Source organism: Chiloscyllium plagiosum, chromosome 15, assembly GCF_004010195.1.
Source record: "Chiloscyllium plagiosum isolate BGI_BamShark_2017 chromosome 15, ASM401019v2, whole genome shotgun sequence".
Classification (NCBI taxonomy): Eukaryota; Metazoa; Chordata; class Chondrichthyes; order Orectolobiformes; family Hemiscylliidae; genus Chiloscyllium; species Chiloscyllium plagiosum.
The window spans coordinates 764278-785569 of NC_057724.1; the positions used below are offsets into that span (position 1 = coordinate 764278).

Sequence of the window (21292 nt, forward strand, 5' to 3'; positions counted from 1 at the left end):
CTTTAAGTGGCAATTGGATAGGTACATGGATGGGTGCTTAAGCTAGGACAAATGTTCGGCACAACATCGTGGGCCGAAGGGCCTGTTCTGTGCTGTATTGTTCTATGTTCTATGTTCTAATATGACTCCTCGTGCCAGTCAGTCCTGCCCTGGGGAAAAGTGTCTGGCTATCAACTCTATCCATGCCTCTGATTACCTTGTATACCTCGATCTTCCTCCTCTCCAGAGAGAAAAGTCCGAGCTTAGTCAACCTCTCTTCATAAGACGAGCCTTCCAGTCCAGGCAGCAAGCTGGTAAACCTTCTTTGCACCCTCTCCAAAGCTTCCATATCTTTCCTATAGTAGGTCGACCAGAACTGGACGGAGTATTCCAAGGTAAAAACAATGACGGCAGATGCTGGAAACCAGATTTTGGATTAGTGGTGCTGGAAGAGCCTTTTGCCTGAAACGTCGATTTTGCTGCTCCTCGGATGCTGCCTGAACTGCTGTGCTCTTCCAGCACCACTAATCCAAAAAAAGCAGTATTCCAAGTGTGATCTCACCAGGGACTTGTAGAGTTGTAGCAAAACCTTGTGGCTCTTAAACTCGATCCCCCTGGTAATGAAAAGCCTGAGCTTAGTCAACCTCTCTTCATAAGACGAACCTTCCAGTCCAGGCAGCATCCTAGTAAACCTTCTTTGCACCCTCTCCAAAGCTTCCATATCTTTCCTATAGTAGGGCGACCAGAACTGGACGCAGTATTCCAAGTGTGGTCTCACCAGGGTCTTGTAGAGTTGTAGCAAAACCTTGCAGCTCTTAAACTCGATTCCCCTGTTAATGAAAGCCAAAACACCATAGGCTTTCTTAACAAACCTGTCCACTTGGTTGGCAACTTTGAGGGATCTATGTACTTGTACACCCAGATCCCTCTGTTCCTCCATATTGCCAAGAATCCTTTCATTAATCCTATATTCAGCATTCAAATTCGACCTTCCAAAATGCATCACTTCACATTTATCCAGGTTGAACTCCATTTGCCATTTCTCAGCCCTGCTCTGCATCCTGTCTATGTCGTGTTTCAGCCTGCAAATTTACTAACCCATCTCTCAACGTCCTCATCTGAGTCATTTATAAAAACTATAAAGAGCAGAGGCCCAAGAACAGAGCCCTGCGGTACACCACTCAACACTGACCTCCAGGCAGAATACTTTCCATCTACAACCACTCTCTGCCTTCTGTCAGCCAACCAATTCTGAATCCAGATAGCCAAATCTCCCTGTATCCCATATCTCCTGACTTTATGAATGCGCCTACCACAGGGATCCTCATCAAATGCCTTGCTGAAGTCCATATACACCACATCCACTGTTCAACCTTCCTCGACCTGTCTTGTCACCTCCTCAAAGAACTCAAGAAGGCCCCTCACAAAGCCATACTGACTGCCTTTAATCACGCTATGCTTTTTTAAAATAGTCATAAATCCATAGTCATAAGCCCTTGTTCTAGATATATTCTAGTTTGTTTCATGACCAATAAACCAGTCTGTGGCATACATTCACTTCTTCGTTGTTGAATGTACTCCATCAACACATGGTTAAGATCTTCAGTTTTTGCCCTATGCAGTGATTTCCTATTTTTCATTAGTTTATCGTCATCACTGTTACCATAAAACTTCAGTAACTTGTCTTTCTTTTTCTTTGAATCATATAGGGTTTGTCTACTTAGTATGGGTGGAAGTCAGAAACAGGAAAGGAGCAGTCACTTTATTGGGAGTTTTCTATAGATCCCCTAACAGCAACAGAGGCATGGAGGAGCAGATTGGGAAGCAGATTTTGGAAAGGTGCAGAAGTAGCAGGGTTATTGTCATTGGTGACTTCAGCTTCCCTAATATTGATTGGAACCTCCTTAGTGCAAATAGTTTGGATGGAACAGATTTTGTCAGATGTGTTCAGTAAGGATTCCGATTCACCATGGCAGATGGGACTAGATTGGGATATCTGGGTTGGGATATCAGGCTGGCATGGACGAGTTGGACCGAGGGTCTGTTTCTGTGTTGTACATCTCTATGACTCTGTATACAGTGGTAGTTCTGATACCGTATTCTTCAGTAAGATGCTGCACAGACACACCACAATCAAGCTTCTGTAATAACTCCACTTTCTGTGTTATTGATATTGTCAGATACTTCCTTTTTTTATTATTGTTACACATAGGTGTATCTGCAGCTCTTTTTGGCATTTTCACAGTGAAGTTACATAGTGAAAAAAAATACATAGTTGACACCTGCCAGTGTTGGGCCAAACCGCCACGTGGGTCAAGTGGGTGTCGACTTCGCACGCCAAATAAGCCTTGTTATGCAGACATGACTGATGCTTCATACTTCACGAGAAAAACTTGGGATTTCAGAGCTTTTCGGATTTCGGAATTTTTGATAAAGGATTGTGTACCGAAACAAGAAAGTTTTCTGATTCAGTATGTGTATGTGTCCACAAGAGAAGGTGCAAAACTTGACCTGCTCTTAGGACATAAGGCAAGGCAGGGCAGGTGACTGAGTTGTCAGTGGGGGAGCACTTTGGTGCCAGTGACCATAATTCTATTAGTTTTAAAACTCTGATGGATATATGAATAGGAAGGGTTTAGAGGGAAATGGGCCAAGTGCTGGCAAATGGGACTCGATTAGGTTAGGATATCTGGTCGGCATGGACAAGTTGGACCGAAGTGAGAAACAACTGATAAGGATTCTGGTAGCAGTTGGCTCGTTCACCAGCACTGAGAAGGTGATTGTGGAGGACCTGGTGCTCAACAACAAGAAGGGAATCCAACAGAGGGCAGTAGTGAGAAACAACAGAGGTGGATCTTGTGAGAAGGGGGTCGTAAAAGTCCCAGTGACTACGAGTAATGAAATCACAAATGTTATATAACAGTAGTGTTTCCTTTCCTCCCTCCCTCCTTGAACCAAAAAGTAGAGAGAGGGTCTGTAAGAAAATTTCTTATGGCTGAGAAACAGCAGAGACTCAGCAGTCAGGTTAAAGTGCTGCTTTTCAAGACTTTTGGCTTCACTGAGGAGGATAAGCAGCATTAAGGTACAGTAAGGTAAGGCTTTCCCTTTTTATTTAATCAAGTTGTTACAACAGGATTAGTAATGGCAGTCAGCAAATGGTATGCTCTTACTATGAGATGTGGGAGATAGGGAGAAGTCAAATGTCCCTGACAACTATATCTGCAGAAAGTGTGTCCACCTGCAGTTCCTCTGACATTGCATGAATTGGTTGGAATGGCAGTTGGACTAGGTAAAGGTAAGCCTAGATGAATGAATAGCTGCTAATGGGGACCATTAGTAACTAAAAACAGGTTGTTTGTACTAGCTGTCCATGTGATGACTAGGCTTGCTGTGTAGGGTTGGGGTGAGGACATAGGAGAAGGTACAAAGCCCCAAAATTGTTGTTTATATCTCTGTGATGTTGTCTAGATTGCTGTTTCTGATCCATGCTGTTTTCTGTTCTAGATATTGCTGTTTGCCTTCCTGACAAGAAATCCATCATCATGTATGTGACTTCTTTATTTGAGGTACTCCCTCAACAAGTCACAATGGAGGACATTCTTGAAGTGGAGACCCTACCAAGGCAGTACAAAGTTGAATGTGCAGAAGGTCCTTTATCACGTCAACAGGTATGGAACTGCCTGTTATCATGTGTCTAATGAAATACATGGTAGGAGTAGAGGGATGAGGTGAGTATATTGCTGAACTAGAGCATTGGTTTATAAGGTACCTCAACAGTGCTGTGCTTATCCTGCTACCACTGTATTGTTTGCACAATTGTTAGGCAGATGTACAATATTGCTGAACATTAGCTCATGTATATTGTAGATTGTACATTAAGAAATCTTTCATATTTCTTGTAACTTTTCCTTTTACTATTTACCGAACCTTCAGTTACATTCCCAAGTCATACAGGAAAGCACTGATTTAGATTTAAGTGCCATCACGCAAAAATTATGAAAACTATACGATGGCTCAGTAGTTAGCATTGCTGCCTCACAGCAACAGGGTCCCAGGTTCGATTCCAGCCTTGGGCAACTGCCTGTGTGGAGTTTGCACATTCTCCCTGTGTCTCTGTGGGTTTCCTCTGGGTGATCCGGTTTCCTGCCACAATCCAATCATGTGCAGACCAGGTGAATTGGCCATGCTAAATTGCCCATAGTGTTAGGTGCATTAGTCAGAGGGAAATGGGTCTGGGTGGGTTACTCTTCGGAGGGTCGGTGTGGACTTGTTGGGCCGAAGGGCCTGTTTCTACACTGTAGGGAATCTAATCTAATCTAATCTATGCATTTTGATTCTAATGGATATAGTATTAAATAGGTGACTGATAGGCATTAGATCACTTCAGCTTTCACCAGAAGATGAGGGAGTCAGTGAGCATAAATGAAAACTTGAATTCAGGATGGCCCATTGGCAGTGTTTAGATCTAGTGACCCTTAAGTTTTAGCTGTCAACATTTAAAACCTGGACTGCTCAGTTCTATTGTTGATTTGTTTCTCTTTTGCCCTGACTGAGCTTTCAGAGACTGGAGTTTGCGAAGGGTAGTTTTGATTGCTCTGTGTATATGTATTTCTAACTCGGAGTGCTGGAATCTGTTTATGTTTGTGACTTGAAATATCTGTAGGTTTTTTATGGGCTTTGAAGCAGTATTGTGTACACACCAGTACAGTCATTAAAATGAAGATTTTGGTGATCCCAGTTGATAATTTAGATATTCCAAAGTTCTTAACTTATGACTGAGTAAACATGAATGTGTAAAGGATTCTTCTTCTTCTTTGATTAGACTGTAACCTCCGAAAAGAAGCCCCTCAACTCTCGGGCTGAAACTTCCAGTACAGTGCCTGAGATGGATGTGGACTTGGATGGTTATCAGGCAGTTTTGGAGGAGGTTCTAACATGGCTATTGTCAGCTGAGGACGCGTTTCATATGCAAGATGACATATCCTCTGACGTTGAGGAGGTGAAGGAACAGTTTCACATTCATGAGGTATATACAGATATTGAGGTATATACAGATATTGCATGTCTATCCAGAAGTATCCTGCTTTGTTCTTGTACTCGAAGATAGCTAAATCTTTGCTGGAAAGAAGCAAAATAAATTACAGCTAACACTTGTTAGTACTGTGCATATTATAAATTTAAATGAGAGAAATAGGATCAAGTGAAAGGTGGTTTAGAAATCTAAAGAGCAAAATTGAGGCTGGAGAGCAGTTTCAAAATTCCCTCACTATCAACATGCAAGGGATTACCATTGACCAGAAACTCACCCCGGGACGCACACCGAGATGAACATCAACTGCCTGGAGGATCATCAACTCGGTCAAAGACGCTCTTTGGTCTGTCCGAAACCTGTTGATCTACCAGCTGAAGGAGCTGACCCCGACTGAGTGTTGCGGACTGGCACATTCCAAGATCTAGGACTACGTGTTGGGCGCGCTGAAGCTTGGGGCAGCTGCCGCCAAAGCGCGGAGGGGAAAGACCACCGTGTAACGTCTGCCTGCCAAAGAAGAACAGGGGGCCCATGCAGTAAGTGGACTCCGCTGACGTCTCAGCTAAATATATGGATGGTAAACGTACAGACCTGTATATACGAATGATTAATTCCGATCTCTGTATGTACAGAAATGCAATGTGCACCTATGAATGGCACCACTAATTGTACAGATTATCAAAATATTTTGTGAATAAAGTATATTTTTGAAATAAAAAAAATTGACCAGAAACTCAACGGAATCACTACGCAAGCATAACATTTTGAAGGCAAGCAGAGCAGAACAGCAAGTTCAAACTTTAATGGTGACAGTACATCTGCTAATAGAGTACATATAAAGAATAGTGATAAAATAGTAAAGTTAAAGACTATGTCGTGGGTAGAATATTAAACAGTAAATGCAGCATGTAATCAAGGGAATGTTTTATTTGTTGTGGGATGGGGAAGGGGCTTCAGTCGTCTTACAGATTACCTTTGCAGTCCAGACCAATGGGCCCTGACAACATTCTGGTAAAAGTTGAAGACTTGTGCACCAGAACCTGCTGCTCCCTTAGCCAAGCTGTCCAGTACAGTTACAACATTGGCATCAACCTGACAAAGTGGGAAATTGCCCAGGTATGTCCTATACACACAAAACAGGACAAATCTAATCTGGCCAATTATTGCCCCATAATGTCTCCTTTTGATCATTAGTAAACTGATGGAACGTGTCATCAACAGTGCTATCCAGCAGCACCTGCTCAGTGATGCTCAGTTTGGGTTCTGCCAGGGCCACTCAGCTCCTGACCTTATTACAGCTTGGTTCAAGCATGAACGTAAGTGCTGAATTTGAGCTGAGTGTGACAGCCCTTGACATCATGGCCACATTTGACTGAGTGTGGAATTAAGGATCCCGAGCAAAATTGGAGTCAATGGGTATTAGGGAGCCAACTCTGTGTTGGTTGGATCATTTGGCACATGGGAAGATAGATCTGGTTGTTTGAGGTCAGCTCCAGGACACCTCTGCTGGAATTCCTCAGGGTAGTGCTCTAGGCCCAACCATCTTCAGCTGCTTCATCAATGACCTTCCTTCCATCATAAGGTGATAAGTGGGAATGTTTGCCGATGATTGCACAACGTTCAGTATCATTTGTGACGACTCAGATACCGAAGCAGTCCATGTTTGCAAGCAACAAGACCTGGACAAATCCACGGCTTGGGCTGACAAGTAGCAAGTAATATGTGCTCTACATTACTGTCAGGCAATGACCGTCTTCAGTAAGAGATAATTTACCACTGTATCCTTGACATTAAATGGTGTGACCATTATTGAATTCCATCATTATCAACATCCTAGGGGTTACCATTGACCAGAACTCAACTGGAATCACAACATAAGCACAGTGACTACAAGAGCAGGTCAGAGGCTACTGACTGCAGCAAGAAACTCACCACCTGGTTCCCCAAAGACTGTGCACCATTACTAAGCACAGGTCAGGAGTGTGATGTTCTTCCTACTTGCCTGGATGAGTGCAGCTCCAACAACACTCAAGAAGCTTGACATCATCCAGGACAAAGCAGCTCACTTGATTGATACCATATCCATAAACATCTACTCCCTCCACCACTGATACTCAGTAGTAGCAGTGTGCATCATCGACATGATGCAGTGCAGAAATTCACCAAAGATTCCAACAGATAATCATTACCTCCAATATATCAGTGGTATAGGTATTGTGTGTATGGGTGCATTAGTGAACCAATTAAGACAATGAAAATTAAAACGTTGGAAGCCTGAAATGTTTCAGTAGAATCACCATTTGTATCCAACATAGAAGTGTAAATTTCATGGAAATGTTAACAGTTGCTATTAGTAGAGTAAACATCTTGCAGTCAGGAGTTAAATATTTCTTTTGATTTTTACAAATAAAACTTAGATAAATGCGAGGTGCTGCATTTTGGGAATGCAAATCTTAGCAGGACTTATACACTTGATGGTAAGGTCTTAGGGAGTGTTGCTGAACAGAGAGACCTTGAAAAGTGCAGGTTCATAGCTTTTTGAAAGTAGAGTCGCAGGTAGATAGGATCGTGAAGACGGCATTTGGTATGCTTTCTTTTATTGGTCAGCATATTAAGTATCGAAGTTTGGAGGTCATGTTGCTGCTGTACAAGACATTGGTTAGGCCACTGTTGGAAATTTGTGTGCAATTGTGGTCTCCTTCCTATCGGAAAGATGTTATGAAACTTGAAAGGGTTCAGAGAAGATTGACAAGGATGTTGCCAGGGTTGGAGGATTTGAGCTATAGGGAGAGGCAAGTTTTTTTTTCCCTGGAGCATCGGAGGCTGAGGGGTGACCTTATAGAGGTTTATAAAATCATGAGGGGTATTGATAGGATAAATAGACAAAGTCTTTTCCCTGGGGTGAGGGAGTCCAGAACTAGAGGTCGTAGATTTAGGGTGAGAGGGGAAAGATATAAAAGAGACCTAAGGGGCAACGTTTTCATCCAGAAGATGGTGCTTGTATGGAATGAGCTGCCAGTGGTGGTGGTGGAAGCTGGTACAATTGCAATATTTAAAAGGCACCTGAATGGATATATGAATAGGAAGTGTTTGGAGGGATATGGGCCAGGTGCTGTCAGATGGGACTAGATTGGGTTGGGATATCTGGTCGGCATGGATGGGTTGGACCAAAGGGTCTGTTTCCATGCTGTGCATCTCTATGACTCTATGTACAGGGTGCACTAAGTGAGTTTGTTATGTAGTAGAATGACTGTCTGGAAAATAGTTTAGTTTGCCCCATTTAGGAAGGCTGTAGGATGTTTATAATTCAATGCCTTTATTACACCTGATTTTCTGTGCTCATAATGGGTCCAAAGGACAATATGGCTTTAAAAAAAATTACAGCAATTCACTCGGGTTTCAAAGTCATTTTATTGAATCCAAAACCTATGTGAATGAGGATGGAAACTGATTTATTTTTAAAAGACTTAATTAACCTAAATGCATAATCTGTGAATCCATAGTAAACTAAAATGCTGTAGTTATCTTTGTGCATCAAAATGATGTTTATTATTGCATTTTAGAATGATTGGTGGATATGATTACTTTAAAATTGGTCAATGATGGATTTTGTTCACTCTTTTTGACTGCCATTTTATCCTTTCTGATTCAGGGATTTATGATGGAGCTGACGGCACATCAGAGTAATGTGGGTAATGTACTTCAGGCTGGAAACCAGCTCATTGCACAGGGCAATCTCACAGAAGAGGAGGAAAATGAGATCAGAGAACAAATGTCTTTGCTTAATTCTAGATGGGAAAGCCTGAGAGTTGCCAGCATGGACAGACAAGCCAAGTGAGTTGTAAGCTGATGCTGATCCACCTCGTGATGCTGCAAGGCTTGCTGAGTTCTTCCAGCCTCCTGCCTGTATAATTAAAACCAAACACTCTGAAAAGCTTGCCTTGCCTCATAATCTGTTAAAAATGTGTGAATGAAAGAAAATCCCTGATTTCCACTGTTTAAAAGTAACAATTAATTTGTTTAAACCTAACAGGGAACACTAATGAAAACTATTAACAAACCAAACACTTATTACCCTAACTAATTGCTACCCCTTAGTTCAACACAATTCTATTAATACGCTATTCCAATAGCACAATTATTAAACATTACATTAATTTAATTTCTCAAAGTCCATGCAGCCTCTTTTGCAGTCTTCCTTCCAGTCTTCAGATTCTGCTGTTTTTTTCCCTACTTTTTACTGCTTTTGCAGGAAAACGTACCTTTCGATAGATCGTGCCTTCTGAAATTTCTTTGAGAGCGAGATGTTTATTTCTTTGGATGGCATTTGCTCTTCAGCTCTATGGCAGTTGCTCTGACCAATTTTCAAAATGCCTTTGTTTTATACCCCTGACATAATTTTGTCTCATTGGTCTGATATTGTCAATGCAATAAATTCAAATTCAATTGGGTTTTTGTATCCTTGGCATACTTTAAATTAATTGGTTAAATTTGAATTGTTGTCAAAACAGCAACTAAAGCTCAGATGTCTATGTAACAGCTATTTCCTACATGTATCCATTTTGGAACAGCCTGTTTCTTAGCTATTCTGTATCGCTGTGGCTGTACTTGAAATTTACTTTAAAATTCAGAAAACACTTTTTATCTTAAAGTGAGCAGATACTCTTTCGACTTTGTATCACTAGTCCTCCTGGATCATAGGGCTGCTTTCTCTTTGGAGAGAGATGACTGGTGGTGGTTACACCTGAAGGTCATTACCTCTCAGGAATGAGAAGAGGTTGAGAAGAAGAATACTTCATATAACCAAAATTGGAGTGGAAATTTAATGTGCACTGTTGGCATTAGCATCACAGACCAGCCGTCCAGCCAATTGAGCTCCTTATTTATAGCAGTTGCTGAGGGGTGACCTTATAGAGGTTTACAAAATTATGAGGGGCATGGATAGGATAAATAGGCAAAGTCTTTTCCCTGCGGTGGGGAGTCCAGAACTAGAGGGCATAGGTTTAGGGTGAGAGGGGAAAGATATAAAAGAGACGTAAGGGGCAACTTTTTCCACACAGAGGGTGGTACGTGTATGGAATGAGCTGCCAGAGGAAGTGGTGGAGGCTGGTACAATTGCAACATTTAAGAGGCATTTGGATGGGCATATGAATAGGAAGGGTTTGGAGGGATTTGGGCCAGGTGCTGGCCGGTGGGACTAGATTGGGTTGGGATATCTGGTCGGCATGGACGGGTTGGACCGAAGGGTCTGTTTCCGTGCTGTACATTTCTATGACTACATTGACCCTCTGAATATCATTCCCCTCCCCCCCCAAAACCCTGTAACTCTGCATTTCCCGCGGGTAGTCCAATTAGCCTGCACACTGTGGGCAATTTAGCATGGCCAATCCACCTAACCTGCACATCTTTGGACTGTAGGGGGAAATCAGAGCACCTGGAGGAAACCCATGCAGACTGCGTAGAATGTGCCCCTGGCACTTTGAGGCAGTAGTGCTAACCTCTGAGCCACCAGTAGGTTCTTGATTCCAGAAAAGATTGTAGTCTTTGAGAACCTCTACAGTGTACCCTGTGAAGGAGGGTAAATAACAACTTCTGGATTTCACATTATTCTGCACAATGTGCAAATGTCCAAACTGACTTTATTGTCAGTTTAAGTTGCATAATGACAGAAACGCTGACAGTTTGATTGGCGCAGTCTGTTGTAACTAGGCATTCTTAAAGGACATTAAAAATGTGTATTATTTGTGTTTGGTGGCAGTATTTGTTGTTCTTCAGAGAATGATACAGTGAAGGGAGCCACCATTCAGACTTCTGTTCCCAAATAGGCTCTTTGAAAGAGCTGACTGATTAGTACCTGCCTCTACAGCATAGGATTTCAGATTTCCTCTCAATGTATTTATCCAGTGAAGACTTTAATTTATAAAGTGCCTTTCATGACCACTGAGCTTTGATTTTCTGAAGTTAGCTGCTGCTTTAATGTAGGAACATATTCATCCCCCTTTCAGGCAGTATATTGGAGATTATCATAACCCTTTGATTTGAGAAAAACCTCTCCTAGTTACACCACAACTTCTTTTGTCAATTAACCTAAGTCTATGTCCTCTGCTTACTGATTGTTGTGCCCTTAGAAACATGATCTCCTTATTTGTTCTATCAAAATTTGTTAAGATATTTATTATCTATGTCAAATGTCCTTCTGACCACCTTTGGAGGAAGATCAAACCAACTTCTCTAAACTCTTCATAAGTCTGTGAATGTGTGTAGTTTGAAGATTATAGGGATAAGCCTGTAATCTATGTGTCAACAGGGTCTTGGTGAAATGTTCTTTTATTTGAAAATAATGGTGACTCCTTATGAACACCACTGCCTGCCCTCCCACCACATAATCCGAATCCTGAGTTTAGTATCCTGCCTTTTCTGAATTGCATGTTGCTGATTAAATTCCAAATTCATTGATGTTTCAGGCTTCATGAGGTTCTCATGGAATTGCAGCAGCAGCAATTGTGCCAGCTTTCAGATTGGCTCACTCGGACAGAAGCACGTATTCAAAAGCTGGAAGCACACTCCGCATTAAATGAATTTGAGTCCTTCAAACAGCAGATTGATGAACATAAAGTAAGTGTATTTGACTTGAGAAATTCCAGTCATTGATAAAGAGAGTTGGTGGTGATGACTCTTGGTAATACCTTTTGATGACGGTATCCTGTGCTGAAACTCAGGACTTATTTTATTGATGTGTCCAACCTGTATATTAAGAATCATCATTATTTTTAGCCTGTTCCAGTCTCCATGTATGCATTATTACTATGATACCCAGTTGCAGGTACAGTTGCTGTGTTATCCAGACCATTCATAGCTCTTAATCTGCATCTTTATCTATTTAAGGAGAAAGTGAGGTCTGCAGATGCTGGAGATCAAAGTTGAAACTTTATTGCTGGAACAGCACAGCAGGTCAGGCAGCATCCAGGGAACAGGAGATTCGACGTTTCGGGCACAGGCCCTTCAGGAAGGGCCTGTGCCCGAAACGTCGAATCTCCTGTTCCCTGGATGCTGCCTGACCTGCTGTGCTGTTCCAGCAATAAAGTTTCAATTCTTTATCTATTTAAGCCTTGTCTTGCGCTGCATTTCTGCATCAGTTGACTGTACCCTATGGTGTTGTGGGGGAAAGTGAGGACTGCAGATGCTGGAGATCAGAGTCTGGTCTGGGTTTAGGAACATAAGAAATAGCAGGAATCCTTTCCAACGGTTGATGTTGATCATTGTTGATCGTCTACTTCAATGCTATTTTTCTCAACTATCCCCATATTTCTTGATGTCCTCAGTTTCCAGAAATCTACTGAGTTCTGTCTTGAACATGTTCAGTCCTTTGAGAATCCTCGGCCTCTGGGATAGAAATTTCCAAAGAATTCCCTTCTTCTGAGTGAAGAAATATTTCATCTCTATCTTGAATTGCCTGGTATCAATTTCTGAGATTACATCCCCTGCTTTGAGACTTACCAGTGTATCTTGACACACTCTATCATGTTCTGTAAGAATTTTGTACTTAATCCCCACTTGATATTTGATTTTTATGATGAATTTAGACCAGACCTGTTCTTGTTAATTTAAGGTGCTTCTGTATTATTTGGGGTGGCGTGGTGGCTGTGGTTAGCACTGTTGCCGAATAGCACCAGGGCACCAGGTTCAATTCCAGTCACAGGTGACTGTCTGTGTGGAGTTTACACATTCTCCCCGTATCTGTGTGGGTTTCATCTGGCTGCTCCAGTTTCCTCCCACAGTCAAAAGATGTGCAGGTTAGGTGGATTGGCTGTGCTAAATTGCTCATAGTGTCCAGGGATGTGTAGGCTAAGTCGAATGGCCATGGGAAACAAGGGTTACGGAGATAGGGCAGGGAGTGTGTCTGGGTGGGATGCTCTTCAGAGAGTTGGTGTACACTTGGTGGGCAGTATGGCCTGTTTTCATACTGCGGGGATTCTATGAATATTAATAAAGTTAATAACCATGCGCTGGTGTATTATTTTCTCTTTCAGCTATTGCAAAGTGACTTGGAGACAGAGCAGGTGAAAGTGAACTCTCTGACACACATGGTTGTGGTAGTGGATGAGAACAGTGGCGAGAGTGCTACAGCTGCAATGGAGGACCAGTTGCAGGTAACTGACTTCTTGTAGGGGCTGACTTCACAAGCCTAGTAATACAGCAAACATGAAGCTGATAGAATTTGTTGAATGATATTCAAGAGCAGATAGTACATGTATTCTCCACACTTCTGCAATAGAGCGTAAGAATTAGGAGCAGGAGTGGGCCATCTCACCCTTTGAGCCCATTCTGCCTTTCAATAAGATCATGGCTGATCTTTTCGTGGCCTCAGCTCCACCTACCCACCCTCTCACCATAACCCTTAATTACTGTTCAGAAAATTATCTATCTTTAAAAATATCTTCTGAGGAAGCTTCAACTGCTTCACTGGGTAGGGAATTCCATAGATTAATAATCCTTTGGGTGAAGAAGTTCCTTCTTAATTCGGTCCTAAACTTCCTCCCCCTAATTTTCAGTCTATGCCCTCTTGTCCTAGCTTTACCCACCAGTGGAAACATCCTCTCTACTTTTATCTATTCTTTTCATAATTTTACATGTTTCTAAAAGATCCCTCCTCATTCTTCTAAATTCCAATGAATATAATCTCAGTGTCTTCTCAAAAGCCAAACCCCTCTGCAATCAACCTAATGAACCGCCTCTGCATCCCCTCCAGTGCCAGTAATTCTCAAGTAAGAAGATCAAAACTGCATGCAGTACTCCAGGTATAGCCTCATCAGCACAATTTACAGCTACAAAATAACCTCCCTGCTTTTAAACTTAATCCCTTTAGTACTGAAGGACAAAGTTCCATTTGTCTTCTTAAATACCTTTGCATCTGCAGATGATCTTCTGTGATTTGTGCATAAGGACACCTAGGTCCCTCTGCACAGCAGCATGCTGCAATTTTTTTTTACCATTCATGTAATAGTACGTTTTACTGCTATTCCTACCAAATTGGATGACTTCACATTTATTAACATTGTACTCTTTCTGCCAGACCTTTCCCCATACACTTAGAATACATATGTCCCTGGCAAATGTTCACAGTCCCCTGCACACTGTGTGAAAATAACTTTTCTAAACACTTCCATTTGACCACTCGAAGAGATTAATAGAAGATAAATTCCTTTTGAAATGCAGCTAATTAGTTCACACAAATAGCAACATAATAAACAACTTGTGTTACTCCAGCATCTCCTTCAGGATTCCTGAAGAAGGGCTTATGCCCGAAACGTCGATTCTCCTGTTCCTTGGATGCTGCCGGACCTGCTGCGCTTTTCCAGCAACACATTTTCAGTTCTGATCTCCAGCATCTGCAGTCCTCACTTTCTCCTTACTCCAGCATCTGCAGTCCTCACTTTCTCCTAAAAGAATAAATGTTGACCAGTACACCAAGAAAATTCCTCTGCTCTTTCATGGTATTTCCTACATCTATCTGAACAGAGAGGTGTGCCTTAATTCTTTCTCAAAAAGAGGCACAGCTGGTTTGCAGCACACTCTCAGTGCACTGAATGATTAAACTGGATTCAGTTCCAGATTGGAACGTGGACCCACGATCTTTAGACTCTGGTGAAAGTACTGCTCCTGATGAAAGACTAACAGTATAAAGAAGGTGAGAGAACTGAAACTACTAGGCTGATGCTTTAGGGTTATGACTATATATGACTGAAGAGGTTTTGATATTAAAGTGTACACTCATCTGCCCCGATATATATTGTATTACAGAAAAATGATACTACTGAACTTAGATTATTTTCACATTCAAAGCAAGATACAAGCAAATAAATTATTTGCATAATTTAGCATCTGGCATATTCTCTTTGTCATAAATGCCGTTCCTATCTGACCATTATTTTGGCTATGTCAGACCGAACTTCATCTGACAATCATATTCATTACATACATTCTGTGAAGAACCACTAATCAATGCAATGTCTCCCCTTTTTCATTTCTATCCCCATCCCAAATTATAGGTTCTTTGGTCGATTGATTTATTGTCACATGGAACATAGAAAAGTACAGCACAGAACAGGCCCTTTGGCCCACGATGTTGTGCCAAGATTTAATCCTAATATAAAATATTGTAACAACCTACGCACCCCTCAACTCACTGCTATCCATGTGCATGTCTAGCAGTCGCTTAAATGTCCCCAATGACTCTGCTTCCACCACCACCACTGGTAACGCATTTCATGCATTCACAACTCTCTGCGTAAAGAACCTACCTCTGACGTCTCCTTTGTACCAGCCTCCTAATATCTTCAAACTATGACTTCTCGTACCAGTCAATCCTGCCCTGGGGAGAAGTCTCTGGCCATTGACTCTGTCTATTCCTCTCATTATTTTGTACACTTCTATCAGGTCTCCTTTCTTCCTCCTCCTCTCCAGAGAGAAAAGTCCGAGCCTATTTAACCTTTCTTCATAAGGCAAACCCTCCAGTCCAGGTAGCATCCTGGTGTGCAGAAGTACAGTGAAAAATTTTGTTTATGAACAGCACAGACAGATCATAGTAAACAGGAATGTGCAGATCAGAGGCATACAAGTTATGTTGCACAAGGCATGTGCTAGGCAAGATCAACATTAGCAAGGTCAGCATTATTTGAGGTTAGAGAATCCATTCATCAGTCTAATAATGTCAGGAAGAAGCTGTTCTTGAATCTGCGCTCATAAAATTCTGTAGTTTCTTACAGTCCTGGGCAGAGCATTTGTCACACCAGGCTGTTGTGCATTCAGAACTATGCTTTCAGTGGTGCATCTGTAGAGTCGGTGACAATCCTTATGGACTTGCCATATTTCCTGAGGCAGAAGAAACATTGTTGTGCCTTCTTGACTGTTGCATCTATATGGGAAGTCCAGGATAGGTTGTAGGTTATCTTCACTCTGAGGAACCTGACACTCTCCACCCTCAACTCCACTCTGTTAATGTAGATGGGGGAGTGTTCTCCTCCTTTCTGAAGTCAGTTGTGCCACCATAGCTGAAAGCAGTGAATATACTGAGTTAGGTGCAACTATGTACTCGTATTATGCATTTCTTGCTCTGTGTAAATATAATTTTCTTTCTTCCTTCACTATGTGTGAATGTGTTTGTCTCTTTCCACTTCTTCTCTTCGTTTGCTCACTCTCTTTCCATGCTTGTGTGTGTCTCTCTCTCTATCTGCCTCAAACAATTGTGTGTCTTTTACAGGCTGTCAGTGCTTCTAATTATGTAGTTCATGCATTCTCTTTTACCCCTTTATGATTCCTACTGGATCATGGTTCGTTGATTCTCTGACTGATGCTTCCCATCCTACCATTCAGTCTATTGCATTGCATTTATCATCTCTTGATTCAACATTTTGAGGAGACTGATTAAGTTTGGTGTGAACTATTACCTCCAACAAGCTACCAAAGATCTGTTCTCTTTCAGTGGGCTCATACTGACCAGTGATACTGTAGGTACTCATGGCCATTGTATCTAGAAAATAGAACATGATGACACAGAAACAGACCCTTTGGCCCACCATGACTGTGCTGACCATGGTGCATTTCAGAGACCTCCTCAACCAGGGCTCTTTTGTTGATCCAAACGTCCTTGAATGCATTCCACAGCAAACTACATGCCTTGAGCTCAGCAACACCTCAGCCTTGCACAAAGTAGAGAAGGCCATCTGCCAGCTTAAGAACAGCAAAACTGCTGGAGAAGATGGTATCCCTGTTGAGGCATTGGAGTGCAGAGAAAAGAGTTCCTGCTGCAACTACACATCCTTGTCTGCCTTATCTCGAAGGAGGAGAGTATTCCAGGAAAGCTCCAAGATGCCATAGTTGTGAGCGTTTTCAAGAAGAGGAACAAGTCCAACTATGGTAACTAAGGGGAATTTCCCTAGTGATCATTGCCAAGATCTTCCTCAACTGTTTCTTCCCCGTGGCTGAGGAACTCTTCCTGAAATCTTAGTGTGGCTTTTGGCCACGGAGGGGTGCAACGGAAATGATTTTCACCATGCCACAGCTGCAGGAGTAATGCAGAGAAAATAACCTATCCCTCTATTTGGCTTTCTTTGACCTTATAAAGGCCTTTGATTCCATCAATTGGGAAGCATTGTAGAGCTTCATTTTGCTTGCACCATGAAGTTTTTCGCCATCCTTTGCCTGCTTGACAACACAGAAGTCATAGTAATGTCAAATGGCTCCACCACTGACCCATCCCACTTTTGGGCAGGTGTCAAGCAGGGCTGCGCCATTGCCCTAACACTGTTCTTGATCTATCTTGCTGCAATATTTCACCTTTCTGCCAACACGCTCCCTGCTGGAGTGGAGCTAACTTATAGAACCTGTGGGAAATTATTCAACTTCTATCACCTCCAAGCCAAAACTAAAGTCACCCCAACCAAGGTCATTGAGCTGCAGTATGCAAATGATGCTTATGTATGTGCAATCTCAGTGGATGTATTTGAGACCATCGTCAGCATGAGAGTGAGGCATGAGAGTGCATGGGTCTCACCCCGAACATATGCAAGATAAAGGTCCTCTGCCATCTGGCCTGGCATTTTTGAGTGAACCCCCAATCATCAGCATCATTGGGGAGGCCTTCCAATGCCTTGGAGGTGTCCTGTTGACCAAAATAGCTATTGATGAAAAAATCCAGCATCACCTTTGGGGTGTCCTCGTGCAGCCTTCACCTGCCCGAGGAAAAGTGTGTTTGAGGACAACAACATCAGATCCAACACCAAGCTCATGGTTTGCAGAGCTGTTTTCACTCTTCTACATGGCTCTGAGATGTGGACTACCTGCAGCAGACCCATAAAGGCACTGGAGCAGTCCCACCAATGCTGCCTGCAAATCCACTGGGAAGAAAGATGCACCAGTGTCCTCAACCAGGCCAACATCCCCAGCAATGAAGGAAAGACCACCATTGATTGGCTGCGATGGACTGGCACGTTATTTGCATAATTGACACGAGACTCCACTAGCAGGCCATAGAGATGTACTCCACGGAAACAGACCCTTCGGTCCAACTTGTCCATGCTGACCAGATATCCCAATCCAATCTAGTTCCACCTGCCAGCACCTGTCCCATATACCTCCAAACACTTCCTATTCATATACCCATCCAGATGCCTTTTAAATGTTGCAATTGTACTAGCTCCCACCACCACCTCCGGCAGCTCATTCCATACACGTATCATCCACTGCATGAAAAAGTTGCCCCTTAGGTCTCATTTATATCTTTCCCCTCTCACCCTAAACCTATGCCCTCTAGTTCTGGACCCCCCACCCCAGGGAAAGGACTTTATCTATCTATCTGTCCTATCCATGTCCCTCATTATTTTGTAAACCTCTATAAGGTCACCCCTCAGCCTCCGAAGTCCAGGATAACAGCCCTAGCCTATTCAACCTCTCCCTATAGCTCAGATCCTCCAACCCTGGCAACAGCCTTGTAAATCTTTTCTGAACCCTTTTATGTTTCACAACATCTTTCCGATAGGAAGGAGACCACAATTGCACGCAGTATTCCAACAGTGGCCTAACCAATGTCCTGTACAGCCGTAACATGACCTCCAAACTCCTGTACTCAATACTCTGACCAATAAAGGAAAGCATACCAAATGCCGCCTTCACTATCCTATCTACCTGCAACTCCACTTTCAAGGAGCTATGAATGTGCACTCCAAGGTCTCATTGTTCAGCAACATTCCCTAGGACCTTACCAATAAGTGTATAAGTCTTGCTAAGATTTGCTTTCCCAAAATGCAGCACCTCACATTTATCTAAACTAAATGTCATCTGCCACTTCTCAGCCCAAAGGCCCATCTGATCAAGATCCCGTTGTAATCTGAGAACCTTCTTTGCTATCCACTACACCTCCAATTTTGGTGTCATCTGCAAACTTACTTGCATCCAAATAATTTATATAAATGATGAAACGTAGTGGACCCAGCACCAATTCTTGTGGTATTCCACTGGTTACAGGCCTCCAGTCTGAAAGACAGCCCTCCACCACCACCCTCTGTCTTCTACCTTTGAGCCAGTTCTGTATTCAAATAGCTTGTCCTCCCTGTATTCCATGATATCTAACCTTGCTAACCAGTGTCCCATGGGGAACTATGTCGAACGCCTTACTGAAGTCCACATAGATCACGTCCACCTGCCCACCACCGAGGTCAGGCTCACCAGTCTATCGTTCCCTGGCTCGTCTTTATCACCCTTCCTAAACAGTGGCAGCACATTAGCCAACCTGCAGTCTTCTGGCACCTTGCCTGTGACTATTGGTGATACAAATACCTCAGTAAGAGGCCCAGCAATCACTTCTCTAGTTTCCCACAGAGTTCTGAGGTACACCTGATCAGGAGCTAGATTAGATTCCCTACAGTGTGGAAACAGGCCCTTCAGCCCAACCAGTCCACACAGACCCTCCGAAGAGTAACCCAGCCAGACACATTTCCTTCTGACTAATGCAACTAGGAGAAAGTGAGGATTGCAGATGTTGGTGATCAGAGCTAAATGAGGACTGTAGATCCTGGAGATCAGAGCTGAATGAGGACTGCAGATGCTGGAGATCAGAGCTCAGATAAATTCAGCTCTGACCTTCTGACAAATGCACCTAACACTATGGGCAATTTAGCATGGCCAATTCACCTAACCTGCACATCTTTGGACTGTGGGAGGAAACCGGAGCAACTGGAGTAAACCCACGCAGACACGGGGAGAATGTGCAAACTCCACACAGATAGCCACCCGAGGCTGAAATCGAACCTAGGACCCTGGTGCTGTGAGGCAGCAGTGCTAACCACTGAGCCACCGTGCCGCCCCCAAATCCCCAGCTGGGGATTTATCCACTTTTATGCATTTCAAGACATCCAGCACTTCCTCCTCTGTACTGTCAGCTTCAACATGGCAGTTGAGCCCCAGATGGACAAGGAAGTGCTTTAGTGATACATTCAAGGTCTCACTGGTGAAGTGCAGCCTTTCGGCAGACACTTGGGAATCACTGGCCCAAGACTGTCCAAAATGGAGGAGGAGCAACTGGGAAGGAGTGTCTTGAGACTTGCAACTGGGAAAACGTGGAAGCCAGGCGAAAACAGTGAAAGGAGTGTGCTGCCACACCAATGCCACCCCTTCCCCTGATGATACCTGCTCCAAGTGTAACAGAGTCTGTGGTAACCGCATCGGTTTGTACCGGCATCTACGGACTCACCTTGAGAGTGGAGGAGAGTTGTCCGTATCTGCAAGGGACTGACAATCGTGATGGTTAATGATGTCTGTCAACCAGGGCTCCCTGATTGGACTAGATTAGCAGGCCGAATCTGGGAACTCATTCTGTGAGGTCCACCTGGCTGACTTCGTTCCATCCACCACATTATCCACTTGTGTTGCAACCTCCAAGGAGCTATGGACATGCACCCCAAGATCCCTCTGCACATCAGTGCCCTTAAGGGTCCTGCCATTTACTGTCTTTATTTACACCTTTCACTTGTTTGGATGAAACCCTGCCTGCCATTTCTCCGTCCAACTTTCCAACTGATCTATATCTTATATCCTTGGACAACCTTCCTCAGTATTCACAATTCCACTAATTTTTATGTCGTTTGCATTTTAACCCCTTGTTTAAGATAATTGAAAATAACTGGGGGAAAAATTCAGCATATTGCAGGCTACCAAGTGTGTAACTAAGTTGTATTTTCAATTTTTAAACATGTGCAGTTGAGACTAACTATAAAACTTCCAGACAGACATGATTCATTTATCATAAAACTGTCACTTACTTCATCACAAATTTATTTCAGTTCCTGGAAGTGATTTGCGTCCCTCGTGTGTGTGGCTCAGCTATTCACTGCTAAGTTTGCTGAACATATGCAGAACTCATCCAATGGACATGTGTTAATTTTTGATTGTCATTGTTGCAGTCGCTGGGTGAGCGTTGGGCAGCTGTTTGTCGTTGGACAGAAGAGCGATGGCGCCTGCTGCAGGATATTTTTGTAAAGTGGCAGCAACTATCAGCGGATCAGGTGGGTGAAAGAAATGGGCAACTGTTTTTCCAAAAAAGTGTCTTTTAAAAAAAAGACACATCTATATATTTATTAATAGTGCTATCTTGAAATTGTGATAATTTCTGGGATATTTTGGAGGAGTGTCACAAAGCTAGTCCTTGTTTTTAAAAAAGCTGTTCCCTTGCTCAAGGAGACTCTGTCCTTAATTTTTTTTCAGAGGGGTAATAAACTGGGCTGGGCTTCA

At 42.9% G+C, this 21292-nt stretch overlaps 1 protein-coding gene across 7 annotated transcripts in view; it reads left to right on the forward strand.

Annotated features, from left to right (window-relative positions):
• LOC122557037 (utrophin-like) overlaps positions 1-21292 on the forward strand; it is a 688507-nt gene that overhangs the window by 139480 nt on the left and 527735 nt on the right. For all 7 annotated transcript variants that reach the window (XM_043704260.1, XM_043704256.1, XM_043704261.1 and 4 more), the window contains exons 8-13: positions 3484-3647; positions 4802-5005; positions 8661-8842; positions 11473-11623; positions 13039-13158; positions 20965-21066. In XM_043704260.1, coding sequence (XP_043560195.1) covers positions 3484-3647; positions 4802-5005; positions 8661-8842; positions 11473-11623; positions 13039-13158; positions 20965-21066 — 923 coding nt within the window. The remainder of the gene's footprint in view (positions 1-3483; positions 3648-4801; positions 5006-8660; positions 8843-11472; positions 11624-13038; positions 13159-20964; positions 21067-21292) is intronic.